At 37.1% G+C, this 20,818-nt stretch overlaps 1 protein-coding gene across 7 annotated transcripts in view; it reads left to right on the forward strand.

The window, feature by feature from the left end:
• LOC121371365 (centrosomal protein of 170 kDa protein B-like) overlaps positions 1 to 20,818 on the forward strand; it is a 141,073-nt gene that overhangs the window by 76,220 nt on the left and 44,035 nt on the right. For 6 of the 7 annotated variants that reach the window (XM_041497195.1, XM_041497196.1, XM_041497190.1 and 3 more), the window contains 5 exons: positions 8,129 to 8,207; positions 10,270 to 10,391; positions 15,107 to 15,145; positions 16,725 to 17,208; positions 19,850 to 19,984. In XM_041497195.1, coding sequence (XP_041353129.1) covers positions 8,129 to 8,207; positions 10,270 to 10,391; positions 15,107 to 15,145; positions 16,725 to 17,208; positions 19,850 to 19,984 — 859 coding nt within the window. The remainder of the gene's footprint in view (positions 1 to 8,128; positions 8,208 to 10,269; positions 10,392 to 15,106; positions 15,146 to 16,724; positions 17,209 to 19,849; positions 19,985 to 20,818) is intronic. The other variant, XM_041497194.1, reaches the window with a different exon arrangement.

A 20,818-nucleotide genomic window follows, 5' to 3' on the forward strand; every position in this document is an offset into this window, starting at 1 on the left:
TCCTTATTATTCTATTATTTACACCGACTTGCTGCATGTGATTTGTTGGCCTTATGAATATTGGAACATATAAGACTAAAGTCGTTCCAATTTAGATTTTCTCACAGTATGAGTATATCGCATGTGACAAATAGGTGTGACTAATCGCATGATGAGAACGCCCCTTTAATAGCCTTGGTTAAGAGAAGTACAATTTTGAGGATGGTCATTGATCCTTAACCTGTCTACTGTCTCACTGGTGAAATATTTTTAGACCACTGCAACCTGCAGTTTTCCACAAAGAGCTCCATTAAGTACCACAGCACAGCCATAATGTCATCTTGGATGGCTTGAGACTGATGTTTAACGTTGGGCACCCTGGTCCACCTATTAACCTGTCCTGTTTGATGATGATCATGATGGATAGCAATACCTGGAGAGAGGGACATGCCCTGTTCATGAATGTCCTCAGTCAGTACAGGTGGTGCTGCGTTACGGCTGTCACTGATTGTAGGCTGTGCTAATTAGACATAATCACGATAATCGCTTATTTATGTGCTGACCTTACCTCCTCCTACACAGCAGGATATGTAGCCAGAGGGCAGCCGATGACACAATAACAGTGATTGAGCTTGTTGTCTCTGATTTTTACAAATTGACTCGATTGTTCCTGCTCTGTATATCTGGGTTTAGGACGCTTTTGGCATCATTTTATATGAATGAACATCTTTTAATTGATACTTATTGTATAATAAACATGGTTCTACCACCTATATGATGATTAAATTCTGTCTTTCTGTCTACTTACCTCAAATGACCTGAGCAAATTTTTTCTAAACCCCTGTTTTAAGTAAAACCTTCAGTGGATATTTAGCACATGAAATACCATATTCATAATTGGTGTCTACCTCTTTTGGTGTGTATAAAATATATTACATTTGTTTTAAAACTCTCTTAAAACCCCAATTGTTTTTTTTTTTAAGATTTACTCATGGGAACAAAACAACAAGTTGTATAATCAATTCTATTTTAATAAATGGATTTTAAAAAGGTTTTGCCTACTTTTATTTGTTATGCATAGGTGTATATTTCACTGAAGCTTTTTGTTCAATGATGGTACAAAAGAGTTTTTGCCAGTTAAACCTTATTTAAATACTTATGATTTTCTTGTTGCAATTGAGGACCAATTTTTACAAATTTAAACCATTGACCATTACTGACATGTCACATCGATCTTGAGCATCTGAGTTACGACCTGCTGACTTCATTATACAGTGTGGTGATACTTCGTTTGACACCACTCAAAGCCAGGGGGATTTAAGCTGGTACATCATATTCTCCACCTGGATGACTGGATAAGATGTTGATAACGTGTTGATGGTTAGTGGTGAGATTACCACAGCTGTACAAAGAGATGGACAGGCCGCCTCACACTTCCAGCTGTGAGAGTAATCTCCCTCTGATAAAGCAAGCTGCCTTTCTCGCCATGGGTAATCTCCACCTGATAGTGGCTGACATGTAAACCGGTCACTTTCATCTTCACATCAGGGTGGATTAGGAGTCTAAAGCACTTGTCTGCCTCAGGGGAAGTACATGTATGTAGACTATGCCAGTGCATAATGCTAGTGGAGACTAAAATGTCACTGAAAAATAAAGGTAGTTCCAGCTTTTAATGTTTGTTAAATTGTGTGCTAAAAGGGCAGGAACATAATACTAGTATAATGCCAATTGTTGGATTAGTAGTTAATACAAATATACATATTACCACTACATACATATATTATTAGAGAGAGAGAGAGAGAGAGAGAGAGAGAGAGAGAGAGAGAGAGAGAGAGAGAGAGAGAGAGAGAGAGAGAGAGAGAGAGAGAGAGAGAGAGAGAGAGAGAGAGAGGGAGAGGGAGGGAGGGGGGAGGGGAGGGAGGGAGGGAGGGAGGGAGGGAGGGAGGGAGGGAGGGGCTGTGATACAGATAGACACACAAGAAAGGATAAGGCAAAACAGAAAACATATCTGTTTGTAGAGAGAGAAGGGGGGAGGACAAGACAACATGTGAAACAAGGAGAGGATGGAGGAGGAGAGAGGGAGAGGAGGAAGGAGAGATAGATGGAGGAGAGAGGGAGAGGAGGAAGGATAGAGAGATGGAGGAGGAGGGGAGAGAGATGGAGGAGGAGACAGGGGGAGGGAGGAGGAAGGAGAGAAATGGAGGGAAAGGAGAGAGAGATAGAGACAGACTGTGAGACAGAGACAGAGACAGAGACAGACTGTGACACAGATAGACACATAAGAAAGGACAAGACGAAACAAATCTAGGAAAAAAGTTACAGGTATAAAAGTCATACAAAAAAAATACAGGAAAAAAAGGTCACAACTTTTAATTTAAAAATATATTAGGCAATGAAAGACAGATCAAACACATTTTGTCACTGAGAGTTTTTGTCAAGATTCTTTGTTTTCAATGTTGGTGGTTTAAGCGGATGTTCCACCCGATGCCACAGAGAATTTCTGCCACAGTCTTGCGGTCCTCAAGACGATAGACACATTGATTGCGAAGGTGCTCTTGCAGTTACTCATAGCGTCGACGAACCTGTCGTCGCGGTGGGTTTGCCAACCGCATCCTGCTGAATGATGGTGCTCACTGTCGCCTGCTCACGTTGAGACCATTGAATAACCCGCCAGGTTAAGGGGTGGTAGTAGCCTACAAGGTTGAAGAACATGTTGTTCCAACCTTCACACAAGTTGTACGTATGAGGATTATTGTTCATGGTGGCTTCATGAACGTTCCACAGGACAGGAGCGAACATTGGTGGAACACGGCACAACCTGAGCTGAGCACCGGGCCTGTCTGCTGGCGGCTAAATCTGTCGGAAAGAACCACTGACGAACCACTGACGTATGCACGATCAAAGTACATAGTAAGTCCTCGACTTCAGGTGACATGACAGCTTTAAGGTGTTCCATATCCTCCTCAACTTCATCTAATGGAAAAAAGGTGAGAGCATCCATCATACCACAAAATAGGTGAAAGTCGGCATCGCCCACATAATGTGGACCCACGCCTAAGTCCTGAATCGTATGCCAAGTGCATTGCGTAAGATGATAAAAACAACCCTTACCTGACTTTTTTACCTGTGATTTTTTTTCCTACACTAAATTGTGACTTTTTTCTATTACTTTTTTTCCTGTGACTTTTTTTCCAACCACTGACAAAACAGATGTGAGAGAGGGAGAGACGGAGAAAAATATATATATATATATATATATATATATATATATATATATTATATAATCAGATTCAGATGGAGACTTGACTGACTGAAAGCAAAGCATCTTTTATACATACATGTAGTTTACCGCTGACACAAATTTATATGTCATGTTCTATTGTGTTATTGGTCAAACCCTCAAGCATATTATTATATAGAGGGGGAAGGGATAAGTTATTTGGAACAGGTCCCTGTTGGAATCAGAATTGACTCAAAGTGGTAAAGCGCTCGCTCAATGCACGGTCAGTCTGGGATCGATCCCTGTCGGTGGGCCCATTGGGCTATTTCTCATTTCAGCCAGTGCACCACGACTGGTATATCAAAGGCCATGGTATGTACTACCCTGTCTGTGGGATGATGCATTTAAAAGATCCCTTGCTACTAATCGAAAAGAGTAGCCTATGAAGTGGCGACAGCAGGTTTCCTCTCTCAATATCTGTGTGGTCCTTAACCATATGTCTGATGCCATATAACCATAAATAAAATGTGTTGAGCGCATCGTTAAATAAAACATTTAAAAAAAAAAAATAACGGAAGTGATGAGCTACTAATCACATGGTAGGCAGCATCTCACTTGCTTGATAAAGACTGGTGATAAAGCAGTAACTGGGTTACTCATAAGGTCAGTCTTGTCCTTTGTTCCACCTGTTCTCACGAAGGTAGGTATGTCAACTTCTGTCACACTGATGCTTCTTGCTGGCCCAGCACATCATATTTTCAGCATATTGATCCTTTTTAACAACGATTAAGGATCATATAACTTACCTCCCCTGGGGAGATCACTGAATGGGGATTAGTATCAGTGTAGCCAGCTAGTCAGCATTTGACCTGGAGCTGTCATGTACAGTTCTTTGCCTTGTCATATGTCGTTTCTGATATACAGATCTATGTTGGCGATAAAGCATTGAACTTCATTATGTGTGTTTGTCATAACATCAAGTCTTGTTTTTATCAGTGACCTTGGTTTTGTATTTATGTGTGTATTTATCTATAAAGTATATTTTATGTTTATACATATGTGGATATGGTTTGGTAATAAAACACTTACCTGAGGTACAATGCGTCATAGAAGATACCCCCCTCTGGGGGCCTGTTGAGTTATTTCCTGTTTCAGCCACTGATTCTAAGGCCAGCTGCTGTGTTTTTTAGATCAAGTTGGAGATCACACGATCTCAGTTCGACATCACCTTACCAAAGTAACCATGTGTTAAATACAGGAGTTTTATTATTTTCAGTGACAAAGCCTAAATAAAGTTTTACTTTTAATATACTTAACCATTGGTTATCCACTTGCCCATAATTCATGGGCAATACTAATACTGTCATGGGCTTTTAAGTTTATCCAGTTGTTAAGGTCATTGTAACCGATGGTTAGCACTAATATTCTTTGGAGCATTGCAATCTCTAACCTGTAGTTACAGTTAATTTTAACCATTTAAATCCACATTTATCGCCTAGAGTCAACATAAATACCAATAGTTTGTAATTTTCCTGCTGTTGGAAATGATCGGGATTAGTGAAGTTTAATTCACAAAAGTGATGTCTCTGATCTAACGAACAATGCCACCAACAGCACATTTAATTTATGCTCTGTTAATTTCAGTGCACAAAGAAGTATATGTACCACATGTATAACAGAAAAGTGCATGGTTTGATTTTGAGAACAGCCATTATTGTTACCTGCACCTTATCAGTGATATCAGTTTATCACCATGTAATAATCACTGTGATCAAGTAACATAATACTGACTGGAAGTCAGGTTTTGGAAAATATATACTTAGTTTCTGTATGAAGCCTTGATGTAGGACGTCCAACATTAATTGATAAGGACTTTGAAAGCCATGTTACCTCTTGTATACCAAGCTCATGTAAGCTGTTTTTTAGTTTCTCCAAATTGGTTTTCTTGTACTGTTTTCAAATATAGTGATTAGTTTTGTTAAAAAATAACAATATGGGGTTATACTTATCAAGTCCTGAAGTAAGAAACTGTCCACAGCAAAAAAAAACCCACATGCCATTGAAAACAAACCTGAATATGGCCCAAGGCAAAAAAGTATTGTGGAAAATTAAAAACTCCACAGCAATCTCCACGGCATTGCCAATTGTCATAGGCAATTGCAGGGATTGCTTATTGATGAATATTTCCTCTTTTTTCACTGCTGTTTTTAGATCTGTTTACATTTATGTTGAATGTGAGGACTACTAGTCCATGTATTGCTTAAACTGTTTATGATGTCCATACATGTTCAGCATGGTTAAAATATTCCTGTGTAGGTGTAGATTTCACATAATTATTAAACATCTTGGATTTGCTTTTGATACACTAACGGATTTACAGAATGTGCAGTAAACACCTCTTTGTGAGGTTTTGTGTCTGCATATGTTTTCTAGTTCAATGACGTATAATTGCATTTCATTATTCTCTTAAAGCATTGCCCTTTAGGATAAGAGGTCATACAAATATGTGTTCAGGTCCTTGGTTTGGTGGACATCAAACGGGATGCATGGTAGTGTCATCTGTAAGGTTCATTAAATCTCTACTGTGTTTCTTTACTTTGGGAACAGTTAGAAAGGTGACATGTTAGTGATGCCCCTTGATTTCATTTGCACTGGAATGTTGATAGCTGTTTGTGTCGGGTGATTTAGCACCCTGTTGACAAAAGATCCATTTGGTCGTGTGAATGAAGACATCACCAAGATAGAAGTTGCTAGCTTTTAGTTATGTTAAACACTTAACAGGGATTCTGTTTGACAGCTGATTCTTGTTTATTAAAAACCACTTTAAATTTTAAACTGTACTAAATTTAGTGTCCATTTAATGTGGAGACATTTCTCATATATTGTACAGTTAGATATACCACATATAAAAAGATTGGTAAAAAACTACAATATATATATATACTACTCAAAAGAATTTAAGGGTCAAAAATTTATAACCAAATAAGTTTCAGAGTGTATTAGATTGATGATGTAAACTACACCAAAAATTTAATTTATTGTTCCATATTTACAAAAAAACACAAATAAACGTCACTGTATACAAGAAAGTCACATGACATGCTGTCAAAGTTGAAGGTTGTCAAACATGGATTTTACACATTAGAACATTCTTTAATAGTGTGTGAATCCACCCCTGGCGCGAATACACTCGACACATCGTTGCCTCATGCTGTTGATCAGACGTCTGAAGAACCCTTGGGGAATGGCCTGCCACTCTGCCATAAGAAGTTGACCCAGATCATGAAGGTTGGCCGGAGGGGCATGGTTATCCTGAACTCTCCTGCCTAATGCGTCCCAGGCGTGCTCTATTGGGGCCAAGTCAGGCGAATATGCTGGCCAATCCATCCTGGCAATACCTTGTTGTCTGAGAAAGTCGTTACCACCCTGGCGCGGTGGGGTCTGGCATTGTCATCCTGCAGAACTGCCCTGCCGCCAATCTGCTGAAGGCCTGGGAGAACCAACGGCCGGATAATCTCATTCAGATAGCGGATTCCATTCAGATTGCCATCCACCACATAGAGGGGGGTCCTGTGGTGGATAGAGATGCCGCCCCACACCATGACGCTGCCACCACCGAACCGGTGACGTTGTCTAACGTTAACGTCTGTAGACAGGAACCCGACCGTCGTTGAACTGGAGACTAAACCTGGACTCATCAGTGAACATCACTCGACCCCACTGAACACGTTGCCACCGCAGATGAAGCGTGTACCAGTGACGTCTGGCCGTTCTGTGACGTGGTAGGAGTGGTGGTCGAACAGCCTGGCGACGGCAGCGTAGATTATCAGATGATTGCGTATGGTTTGATCAGACACTCTAGTTCCAGTCGCAGTCCGCAGATTGTCACGTAATCGGCATGCAGTGTTTGTGCGTTGACGTAGAGCCATATTGGTGATGTAGCGGTCCTCTCTATTTGTAGTGCTTCGGGGTCTTCCCGAACGTGGACGATTTCGAACAGAATTCGTTGCTTGGTACCGTTGCCACAGTCGGCCAATGACACTCTGACTGACACCAAGTCTCAGAACAACATTTCTTTGCGTATTGCCATCCTGAAGCCAAGCAATAGCCCTTCCTTGATCTTGATAGTCAGTTGACGTCGTACCATTGTCGAATTTGGAGTGTGCACCGTACACGAACGCAAGCTTCAATTATACTGGAAATTCAGCATTGGGAACATGGAATACACATGCAAAGCGTGCAAATGAAGCGCTTTGTGAAAAAGCAAGTTATGGGCACTTAGCAGACCTTTCGCTTTCGCCCTAATTTACGTGCAAATGTAAGCATGTTTTCGCCATTAGAACTAGTCGACAGTGTCAATGACAGTGGATTTTAATTCATTTATGGGTTGCTTAGATCCACTTTCGTCAAAATGGAACAATACCATGCGTGACATTATGGTCTAGCTAATATAAATGACATTCAGAAAATAATGTCGAAAATATTGTCTGACCCTTAAATTCTTTTGAGTAGTACAATAAATTTAATTTCTGTATAATGTACCTTGTAGTTTTGTTTGGAAAATGTCCACATAAAAGCAACCCATCATGTATGCCTTTGCTTTGTTATGTTGAGTCTGGTATCTGTTAATAGTTTTGCTTTTAAGTATCCTTGATTACTTTGAACATATATTAAAATGCAGATACATAGCTGTTGGTGCTGTCAGGCACAATGACAAATCTTTGAAATGGGGAAACCGACAATTCCAAAGAGGATTGGATCACTAGCTTTTTATCAACTTGAGTAAAATCCTAAGACATTGTATATATTTCAGGCATATTCATTTTTCTTCAGGCATGAACTCTGTTGAAAGTAGAAGTAATTATAATTGCTAATTTAAGTTCCTGAATATGTACAAGCTAATGTCTATCATGTTTTTTTCTATTCTAGACCTTTGTGAATGAAAGCCGGATTCCAGAACAGGAGTATGTGACACTGAACCACATGGATTCTGTGCAGCTTGGGCATGATATCCTTTTTGAACAAAATATATGTTTTAGATCTTTAGATCACTTCAGTGGATATGTATACATAGTGCAGGAAGATAAATATAGAATATCGGCTGTTATTACACTGTGATATCATGTAAACATGATAATATGTTGAGTGAGCATCTTAACCATAATAAGTTTGATGATCACTGAAACCATATACATATATTGGGTGAGCATTAACAATGTTGGTTCATCGTAACCATATGTTGGACGAGTACCTTAAAGTTGCAGACTCTAGTATCCACCTGTAAAAATGAACACTTACGTTTGGTTAATCTATAAAGCCTGTATCACATTTGGATAAAGTTACAATAAAGTACAACAAGACTCTGTGATGTTCAAAAGGGGAAAATGCCCTTCTAAAAATGGACTAGAGCCTATCTCTGTAGTCAAAATGTGACAGGAATGAATCTTTATTGATAATAGCAAATCGTATGTTGTCATTGATAGAGAGACTTAACAGACACTAATTTTAGTTATTGTAGTTAAGTACCGGTAGTGTAAAATATACTGCACCCTAAAAGAAACATTTCATGTAAATGAGATTTCAATATGTTTATTTTCAAATGTTTGAATACATGATTTGGAACATCTGATAAAGTCAAGTATTTTGGCACACATCATCTGTGGTGTTTGGGGAATGTTTCCTCATATTGACCAGGAGGACACGGCTATGACTGGTAACAGTTGGCATATTGCAAGTCACTATCTCTTGTGACCTCCATGAGCGTTGACCACACACAGTCGAATGAATAAGGTGGTTGATAAAGGTCATTGGAATCTGGTGACCTAAAGTTGCAAGTAGATCTGCTGGTCAGTTCTCAGCCTTGGGTGCACTTTATTGAGCTTTCTTTGGACCTCATCCCACAAGTGCTCTATCAGAGGGCGGGCCATGGCATAGTTCTGATGTTGTGCTGTGGGTCAAAGTCCCTGGTGTCTTTGGTAATCTAGGCATGAGCATGTCCTACAGCAACATGTGAATCTGGTGATGGGCATAATAATGTACAATCTGAGGTCAAAGGGCTTGTTCAATATATTGGAAAACCGTGGCAACATACCTCTGTCTGGCCCAATATTCTGAAAGACCACAAGTCCAACCATAATGCTTTGCCAGCCCCATGGGTATCTCTTTAGCATACATGAAGTTAGTTGTGTAATGTTCATCCCTTATTCAACAAACCCTTACTGTGCCATCCATTGTGGAAACAGTACAAACTTTCATCTGAGAAGAGAATGTTTTGTTTTTTTATACATTGCTGATGGTGCAAATATTGCAGTCAGTGACAGTTTATCTGAATAGGGACCCGAGCAGGATGTCGACAGGAGACATTAGAGGCCAACCAACAACAGACCATGTTAGCACTGATGGGTCATTGCTGGGTTCCAGTGGTTTAATGAGCTGTCTCAGTGGCCCTGGTGAGTCGGTCTTGCAGGTGTTGGCACACAATAGCAATCTTGTCAAGGGGTGGTAATACAAGATACTAACTTGCAACATCCACCTGTTATCTGTAATGATGATGTCCTCGTCAGTATGAGTTAACATCCCCAGACATATGTGTGCAAAAAAGAATTTTTTTTCCCGATGTTCGAAATCTTATAATTTGAAAATAAACCTATTGAAACCTCACTTATATGTGACATTTCTTTTGCAGTTCAGTATATTTTTGGCTATTAAAATGTTTTACTGTTAAATTACACATGGCAATGAAAAGTACTTGTTTCTTATAACTGTGGCAAAACAAGTATGTTTCTGGTCATGCTGGTATGCAAAACAAAACAGTGTACATAAATCAAAAACTTGGGTCAGTGATCTTTGTATATCTGTATATATGTTTCTTCACTGCTAGAGAAAGTAGTTTTAATTGTTCATATACTAATATACTGTATAATTATTAAATAATATATGCATCAACAACATTTAGACCAGTCGCCTGAAGAGAATACTTATTTAGATCTACCCCCATGTGAATGTTCTGTATTATAATTATTACTACAACTGTACGTGTAATAAAGTCACAATGACCTTAACCATTGTACATAACATTATGATCTACCAAATGGAGAAGGGTAGCAAAGCAGCTGAGAATGAGAAATTGCCTCCTGCCGAGAACATGCCAGCCTGGGCAGTTCGCAGTGACTTGCACATGGCTGAATGCCAGGTAAGAACTTTAACGTGTACACTCGTCCTGTTCAGTCCACCTGTGCGAGACAGTGTGTCACAATAACCATATGTCAGACACCTAACAATTTAAAAATGTTGTATGTTGTTGAACAAGCATTCCTTTCTTGTCCTTTCCACCTGTGTGAGCACAGCAGTCACTTTTAATTAAAGTCTTACATTTGTCATGTTAAATCATCTTTCATTTCCTGTCGGCTACAGGAAAGACTTCTTTACAACAGTTTTATTTATTACACAAAGGACAAACATGAAATACCTGTACTACAATACTAATACTGTTGTGAAAGTTGCCACTGTTGTGAAAGTTGCCACTGTTGTGAAAGTTGCCACTGTTATAAATTAGGTGAAATAAAATGTGTTTATTCCTTCATTCTAAAAAACACTTCAAGCATGTTCTTGGGAGATTTGGCATCATAGGGTCTCAATGTTTTTTAGTTTGGGTTTTTAAGTTTTATGAACTTACAGTAAAGACACTAAATTTATACCTAGTGTTTATGTCATATGTTCCTCTGTATTAAAATTACCTATTTAGTGCAGTATCAAGCAGCTACCGGTACCTGACAAATAACTGTTATCTACATATTTGGCTCCTTACTCTATGCTCAGTATGTAGACCTGCATGGCAGCTGAACCCTTCTTTGATTCTGTCCTGACCGCAGTGTGTACTATATTAGATAATTTGGGAGAATAACCCAATCTGTTGATTTTAGCACTGTTTTGTAAAACCCATCCTGTCTCTGTTGATGAAAATCTCACAGTAATTAAGCCATCACTTTTCAAGAGCCTTCAAAGTTTTCCAGGGTTTTTTTATTTTATTTTTTTTTTTTTTTTTATCTAGAGTTATTTTTATCTCAGGTTACAAGAATGATATCCATTTTATGTTTAACTTCAAAACTGACTTGTCTGAATCTTATCTTCTAAAATTAAAAAGTTACCAGATTCACATCTGCATTAGATATACTGGGCATGCACAGAACAGTGTTGGTTCACTTGGACCTGTTGTTCTGTGAATGACACAGTCATGCTTCATTCATGGTAGCTGTATGTATGTAAATGTTGGCACAAAGGCACCGACCGACGGTGAGAGAATGAAGTCATGATGGAACAACCACCACCTGATCCTCTAGAGGTGTCCAGGCTTAAAACCTGATCATTGGCTTATTATGTTTGTCATGGACAAGCATTTTACCCTGATCACCAGTCTTGTGTTCTGAGATTAGATGTTTTAGTGAGGACAACAACTGTGACATGCACTAGCACATGGGATGTTCTCGTATTTATTCCAGTCAGGCAAAAATAATTAACGTTCATCATGATTTGAAAATAGTTACAGTTTCTAACATAGTTCGCAGGCCTTGTGATTTAAAATATGCAGGTGGGCTAAAAACAGCATGATTTAACTGACTGAGGGCAGCTTATTTTGGGTGGGTCCCTTAAAAGTATATGTTGTCTCAATTTTCTGTATTTTAAAGCCATTCATTTGATATTTCCCATTTTATATTACGTCTTCATCTTGTACAATATTCACTTGGTGACTGTTTGAATAAAACTTACATCAGTGAGTTCAGGATGGATCATCTTAGAACTGAAGGGTACTTCTGTGGGCAGCTGATTTTTTACACACTATTTTTGTCCGATTGTTTGTAGCTCGCCTGGTAGGCACTTTACATGGGCATGGGCTGTGGCGGGCATGGGCTGTGGCGGGCATGGGCAATTGCCTGCCTTAAAAGACAAGGCCTGGTTTGGTGCAAAAAACTAAAATGTGTTTGTCAGTATCTGAAATACAGGTCATTTGATAGTAGTCGTATATTTAACAGTATATATCCCAGCTATGTACAGGGAATATTAAATAAATTATTCACATTATAGATTTAATGTTGAGTTTGATATACCAGTCATCATGTATGCTACAGATAAAAGACTATTTAAAAAGGAATATAAAATAGATAACCAGTTGACACGGTTTTTGACAGTTGAGCAGATCACCATAATTTTACTTTAAAAACATCCACATGGTTTATTCTTACTCAAATGATAATGAAACGTGATCAGTTCGTAGCCGTTTAAGTGTCACGACACCTGAATACATTTATTTTATGACAACTGTGACCATCAAACCAAAGCTTCTTTCATTGCATAGGCATGAAAACAGGTTTAGAAGTCTGTGCTTGAGTTATCTTTTATACCGACTGTGTTTTAGTGCCAGGTTTAATCTTATGTTAAATATAACATATTTGATTAACATGATTGCAATTGTCTAGAATCAGAAATACTAAATTGTCAGTAGTACTCAGTACCCAGATTCCGACCTACAACTACCACAAAAAAGTAGGTTTTTCCTTTCACCTGGTCAAGCCTGTGAGAACTAAAAGTATATTAATATTAAAACTAGGCAGGGATATTTGAAAATCCTTTGCTAACAAACCACTATGACATATACTTGTATTTAATTTGTACTTTGCATTTTAAAAATATGTTAGTTTTGCCTTTACCATAGTTTGACACCCAATAGCTGATGTATTTTTCATGCTGAGGTGTCATTAAAGATTCATTCATTCATTAATTTAAAAAATATGATTTACATTTATTATGTTTTTAGTAGAGTTTACATGTACCTGCTCCATTGGTTCAGAATTATATGTGCCAATATATTTATGGGCAAAATCTTTCATAGCAACAGAATGTAGGATGAAAAATAAGATATTTTCTTTACATATAATATATATTTCTTTTAAATTTGGATTATGGGCAGAATTATGGGAACACAGTAAATGGCCACCATGGAAAACGCAAACATTGGTCTGAAAATCAGAGCAATTTAAACTGGAGGTTAGATAGAAAAAAATAAAAAATCATCAAGATGAACCACATAATCCCACTTTCATTAAATGCTTATTTTTATTACCATTCTAAACTTGAAAACAGCTCATCATAAATAATTTTTTTTTTATTTAATTGGAATTGGTTTATAGTCTGTCTGTAGACTTCCTCCAACCACATGACCTTTTAAATGATCATTAACTTTATGTGAACTTTATGAAAATCATCCATTTCAGTCTCTCAATTGTTTCCTTGTGACAGTGATCAATGTCACAGTTAGGGATGAAATATCATCATCAGTTTATTTTCTTCACTCCATGACAGTTGGCTGTTAATGATGTATTAGTGAAACTTAACCTCACTGTGAGATATCTCCGATATCACAGTCACAGTTGGGTGATAGTTTAATGTTCTAATGGTGTTTTGTGTACAGATATTAGATATTTAAATAAAATGGTCATGGTGTGTTTTCTTAATGATCTCTTGGTACTGTCTGGCACCTTTATGACTGTTTTTTAAAGGAAGTGGAATGAATCGGTCATAGAGCAGTCAAAATGATCCCTGGTGGAACCATTGGGGTTTCCTTGTTTTAATCAGTGACTGAGATGTTCTAGTCTCTGGGGGAAAGTGCATAATATAATTTAAAGACTCTTATTGCTAGTTAATTGAATGATGCCACAAAAAGTTCAAAAATGCATGACACTGTAAGTATTAGTACATTCTGCTTTATTTCTTCATGTCTACCAAGTAAATGTTGATGCCAATTATGAATGCTTTTGAAGGTTGAGGAGGGTCCATCAAGTATACACAAAGTAATTTCCTCCTTTTTGTCATCATTTATTTTGAAATGATTTGTTTCTATGAAAATTCATTGTGCCAATGTGTTAAAGTTTGTTTTGTTTAACGACACCACTAGAGCACATTGATTAATTAATCTTTGGCTATTGGATGTCAAATATTTCGTAATTCTAACACGTAGTCATCAGAGAAAACCCGGTACATTTTTCCTAATGCAGCAAGATATCTTTTATATGTACTTTGCCACAGACAGGAAAGCACATACCATAGCCTTTGACCAGTTGTGGTGCACTGGTTGAAACGAGAACAAACCCAATTAACTGAATGTATCCACTGAGGAGATTCGATCCTGCGATGCAAGTGCCTCAAGTAAGCACTCAACTAACTGAGCTAAATCCCACTCCAACAATGTGTTACGATATCGTATATATCCAGTCACATCATGACTCATGGTTATTTAAATCTTGTGACCGGAAAGTAAGAGCTGACAAATTTTGCTCTCCATGAAAAGGAAATGAATGCTTCTTAATAATAACCTGAAGATCAGTGGCTAATAAGTGTCAAACATGTGGCACACAATGCTATGTTAGGTACTTATGACACATGGTATTTAGAATATTTCACTAAAATGTTTAGAATCGTAAATTTGCATTTGCCCATATACAAACCACAGCACATACCATAGCCTTTGATATCAATCCTGAAGCAGTGGGTAGAATAAAGCTATCTGAAATGGGTCTGCTTCCTACAAAGAAAAATACTAATAAGACTTAAAAAAATTAGGTTTGTCCGATGGATGCTACTGTGTATTATTATTAACTTGCACACCAATAATCAATACTGTGAAGTCTTGACATATTTGTATGAAATAAACTGTATTAGTCATGCTGCAAACGCTCGAAGCACGTCATTAATGTACACAGCTGGTATCGGTGATCGCAACATTTATATTTAGTAAAGCAACCTGTACATATATATATATATATATATAATTGTTCACCAAATATTTGAACATTTTATTTTAAAATTCTGAAAATGAGTTACTATAAACTTGTGTACTTTTCTGACATTTTAAAGGGAGCCCACTCCGGCTATACCGTTACACAGTGTCGACCGGTATGTTTCAGTGTTGTCAAAAATGGTTTCTTCTAGTGTTGGTTTCTTAGATGACTTTTTCTGTTTTACCTGGATGTTTTAAATCTTTCTCTGCATTGAGCATTTTTAAATTTTAATTAATGATTAATTTTCTGGTTTGCTATAATCTGACCAGTATTTTAACAGTGGGTTTGTTGGTAACATATATGTTGTTGTTTCTTACTTTATTTGCATGTTTTTTCACTAGTCATACTTTATAGAGCTAAAATACTGTTGCCTGTTTTCTCCAGCATTTCTCCGAAAAATGTCCTGACTGTTTTTTGTACATGTATGTATGTTCAAGGGATTGATCATTAACAGCTTCTGTTAATGTCAGATTTATCATTTTATTTCCATCTGTTTATAATTGATGCTGAACACCAAAGAAAGAAGCTACAAAATGTCATCAGTCAAGCAGGAAGTTAACAATATGCATGAATGTTTAGTTCAATTATAGCAAACCAAATTTAAAAAATATATATATATGTTACTGGAGTTAAGTACATTCATGTACTGAATGGCAGAAGTGTTTAAATAGTTACCCAGTACTTTATTCAAACAATATAACAGCATAATATTTAATTACCGGTTCTGTTAAAAATAAACATACAAGAAACCTTTAAATTAAGACTGTCCTCTTAGTCAATAAAATGACTTAGTGGGTTTTTTTCTGGATAAGATAAAACACAGTTAGGCTAATAATGCAATGGACTGAATTAGAATGACCTTTAAAGTCTCCATTATACATCCAGTTCTGTGAAAACCTCATCTACCGGTAAATTAGTTTTGGTTGTAGGTTGCTGTCTTTCTATTATTTGCATCTTTAAATATTTGTTTATATTTTGGTTGTAAGTTTTAGCCTTGATATTTAAGATTATTTGGTGCTATGGAATTTTGAGTGATGGAAAGCCAAGTTCTATTTTAATTTTTTTCAGTTACTGGTAGATATCTAGATCAGTTCAGACAATTTTATTTTGAATTTCATGCATGATTACAGTTTAAGAACCTCAAAGATAAAAGTGTCAAGTGTTGTTATTTTCCACATGATAGGACAAATACTAATGTGGTGCAACAAAATACAAACTTGTCAGATCAGATATCAAAATTAACGCTTTTTCTAGATTTTTAACTGTACAGTCTTGCTTTTATTTCAATAAAATTTAATGATCTTTCTTTGTGTACCAAGGGAAGTAACTCCCATTCTTCTGCTGAGCATTTTAATGCATTTATATTGTACATGCATGAAGACCACGGTAAAAAAAAGAAAGATTCTTTTTAAAATAAATAATTCTCTGTCATAAAAATAGATTGGTTAAATTATTTAGAATATACTTATATATTTTTATTTTCTATTAACTATTTCTTATTTTAATAATATTACCTAAGGACCAGGGCCCCGTTTTATGAAACGATCTTAGCGCTAAGTCACCTTAAGTACATAACTACTGTATGCACTTAAGGTGATCTTAGTACTAAGATGACTTCATAAAATGGGGCCGTGGGGTAACCTTAAAGCTGTTGGTATTATTTCACTCAAACTTTAATAATCTGCGTATTTCAGGGCTGCATCGCGGAGCAGAAAATAACACACACTTGCTCACACAACCTTCCTAATGATAAGGAATCAGACTTTGTGGACACACATCACAGTTTCGCTAAATGTGGACACGATGAGAAGCTAAATTTATCGAACACTTGGCCGAGGAAGAAGATCCGCCAGCAGCACGCTCACATTGCAACAGTATTCGCGGAGGAGCAGAAGTGTGTGGAGGATCAGGATCAGGAGACGTTCGCTCCTAATAATGGATATGATTTCTCGGACGACCCTCACCGCCTGTCGTGCCAGCATGCCATGTACAGTGGTGAGGGCTACGAACCTGACACCAGCCAGGTACCCGCGTGCACATGCTACGTGAACAACCACAGTGCGTCGGGCACTTTCTCAAGTTTCTCCGATCAGACTGTGAGTGTTTCGGCACAGACCAATGGAGTACCACTACCCAGAGTATCGAAAAGCATGGGTCCTATGCAAATTCTTCCACCAGGTAAAAAGAGCTCTATACGTTGTGTTGTACATGTACAAATAAAGTCCTTTACTTGAATTAAATCTAAGGCAGTTTTGTTGTCTTGCCATTAAGAAGTGAAAAAGGCAAGATATAGGTATTACTTTCTAGTGTTGACAGCAGCTATGGTGAAGGTGGCGGCATCAACTTTTGCATTTAGCTCAATGTTAAAGTTTTACGTTTAACTTCATTTCTCACAATCTGTAAGTTCTACATCAATACATTGTTTATAGTGCACCTATGAATGTTCATCACAATGCACGTGAATTTTGTTATTACCGGTAATTAAACTACTTTTATGTTCATGTTACAGTTTTATTGACAAATTGTCAATCTAAAACTGTTGTTTGATGACCTCAAATCACCAACTCACCATGCTGGTGTGTCATTCATGCATTCATTAATTCCATTAATTCATTCTTTCTTTCTTTCTTTCTTTCTTTCTTTCTTTCATTCATTCATTCATTCATTCATTCATCCGTCCATCCATCCATTCATCCATTCATTCACCAACTCGCATGAATATAACGTCATATATTACCAATGACGTAATACTCCCCGATGACGTCATATCCTATGCAAGATTATTTTATTCCATATGGGCTGATGTCATGGAATGAATCTGTCTTGCATAGCTAGGGATGGGAGATTTTTAAATCTGCAGAATTCTTGTTTTGTTTGGTATCTGCATGATTATTATTTTTTAATTAGATTCATTTAAAATATGACAGAGTTGGATGAGTTATAGGTTTGCATGATGGATTTTGGTAGGATTTTATATTTAAGATATGAAAGAGAATGATGTGTGTGTGTGTGTGTGTGGTGTGTGTGTGTGTGTATGTGTGTGTGTGTGTGTGTGTGTGTGTGTGTGTGTGTTTGTGTGTCCTACATCCATAATGAATGCTATGTTGAAATTTATTGTGTTCTGTTGTTGTCCTAATGAGATAATTTCAAGATGTATTAATTAGAGTTTTACTAAAGTGGGAGTATGTTTAACCATATTGTGTTGGGAGTAAATTGCATCATTTTGAAAAGTGATACTGTCTCCTTTCTTTACATATTTTAAAAATTTTTATTTTACAAAATATATTTATTGATGTATTGATTTCAACTTCTACCATCGATTTAGTGTCACAAATGTTTGCAAGCTATAGTATTAAGGGTTTTTCTTTAAAATTTTAATCAGCTCATCAGAACATAAATTGAACCTTTCGACATATTGCTGTTTTCGAGTTTCCAGATCAGTTGCTTGTTTGTTAGTGTGGGTTTTTTTAACCCTTTAGTCATAATTTTCAGGTCATCTCATTTTTGGAGGGTGGTCACAACAGGAAATATTTTTAAAATTAAAAAAGAGCTACTTTACTAATAAATGTTCATAAATTAACATTATATGTTATATTAGTGTTGATTTTTCATCATATAAATTACAAATTACATTCAATATATAAATACATTTTTAGCATCATATTTCCAGACACATATATCAGTATAAAATATTATTGTGACTGGAAATATTAGATGTATTAAAGTCCAAACACATTGTATTTTTTAAAAAGCTGTTGATTGTGAGAAGTGGACATACTCATTGTTAAATTCTCCTTGCAGAATGAAATATTGATTTTTCTCAGCGACATTGGCTCAGAGAAATAACTGCCATTCAATGTGAAACGCTGTGTATTTTGAAACAGGCTATAGCCACATGAGTAACTCTGCAAAATCCATGCACTCTGTGTGCTCTTTGAAAAAAGTGCCATTTGGTAAATGTCATTTTAAATTGAATCCAGACCAGATAGCAGCGATATGAGGTAATGTAGCAAGCATTATAACAGGTTGCTGAATTAGGGTTGCTGACGTTTTGGTCAGAGTCGCTGTGTTATTACTTGATGCCATCAACATCTGTTTTTAGATCTGACACATGCATACATGTGTACACACACTCCGGATTGAATGTCGCTTGTTACTTGAAGCAGGAATTTCTTGGAGGTTTTCAAATTGGCAGTACTCGTGCAATGGGTTGCTTCTGTGAGCTGTATTTGTTTTGATGGCCTGTAAAATAGATTCTGCGTGGAAAGTATCTGGAGTATGTGTTTTTTCCTCATTCTTAGCACTAATCCCGGGCTATATAACATCAGCGTTTCTCATTTCCAGATCATCACATGAGCACAGAGATAATAGATCCATTGATTTCTGTGGTATTTCTTGATAGTGTGGCAATATATCGTCACGACAACTGCCAGCACAAATTTGCAAAGACACGCACACATACTGCTTGCACCAGTGTCTGCTGTTCATTGAATCGGCAGTCTGTGATGGTCCTGTTTATTTACTTGACATTGTAATGGCAGCACGCCCAGACTGCATGGATGGCCTGGTTAATTGTCAGGGTAGTTGCTGCTAAATTCTCAAGGGAGGGAGGATCTTCTTTTTTTTTTTTCTTTTTTTTTATTGTAGTACAGATCACCAGACCTTTTATTGATGTGGTCACATTTATTGTTCGTGCATACATTTGCGTTTATTAAAGCCAGGCCACATATTTAAAAGACTGGCCAATGCAGAACGTGTTTTCTGCTCATGCTCAGGGGTCATTTCCTGTAATTATTGTGGTAATGTTTCTGATTGCCAGAGCTTGCCACGGTGAAGAAAGGCACCCCTCTGTACGGCCAGCCTGAGTGGTGGGGAGAGGCAGAGCCGGACCCTGGAGGCAGCAGCAGCAGCAAGGACTCGGGACCTGACAGCAGTTCCCATACAGAGGAGACAGGTAAGTGACAACCACCCTCTTGTCTGCTAGCAGTGGATTAGTGTCTGCATGATTTCTCCCTGCGCAGTAGCTGTCAGCTGTAATTTTTGAGTTTTTGTAAGTCTGATCTAAAGTGTAATGTTTTGATGTTAGCCATTTTTAGGATTCTTCTTGTCAGGATTACCAAATGATGTTGTGTGTATGTGTGTTTAATACAAATCAGAAGATGATCTGCAAGACAAATTTTAGTTGTTGGAAAACATGGATAATTTACTTTTAATATATTGATATGTGTCAAAATGTCAATAAAACATTGTTGTTAAAACACTCGAATACATTTGTAGGGCTAGTACAGAATAAATTGCATGAACCTGTTACTTGATATTTAAACAGTTCACAAATACTGTATATGTAACTACACATCATGCATGGAATATTTATTATTTACATGCATAATTCATGTGTTTTTTGCATCCGTCTTGGTTACTAGTTTAGTCTGCTTAACTTTCATAGCATGGTAGAATATTCACAAGGGAGAATTATATTGATTGTTTAAAAAAAAAATTCACTGCTGATTTATTTCCAATTGTATGAAATGCTGTATCAGCATATCAATTCTGTAATCTGAAAATACTAGATCTATGTTTTGTTGTAATATATTATGTGAAAGAGAACTGGTATTGTGTTTTAGATTAGACCATGTAATGTTATTCATGCGTGGCTTGAACTTAACAATTTGTCTCCCACAGCAATGTTTAAAAGAATTGCCATGTGTGAAACAGCCCACTGATGGCAGTTTTAAGCCTGCCTGTGGCAATTTTAAAAAAAGTGACATTTGCAGCAAATAAACTTGAC

This window comes from Gigantopelta aegis, chromosome 4, assembly GCF_016097555.1.
Source record: "Gigantopelta aegis isolate Gae_Host chromosome 4, Gae_host_genome, whole genome shotgun sequence".
Classification (NCBI taxonomy): domain Eukaryota; kingdom Metazoa; phylum Mollusca; class Gastropoda; order Neomphalida; family Peltospiridae; genus Gigantopelta; species Gigantopelta aegis.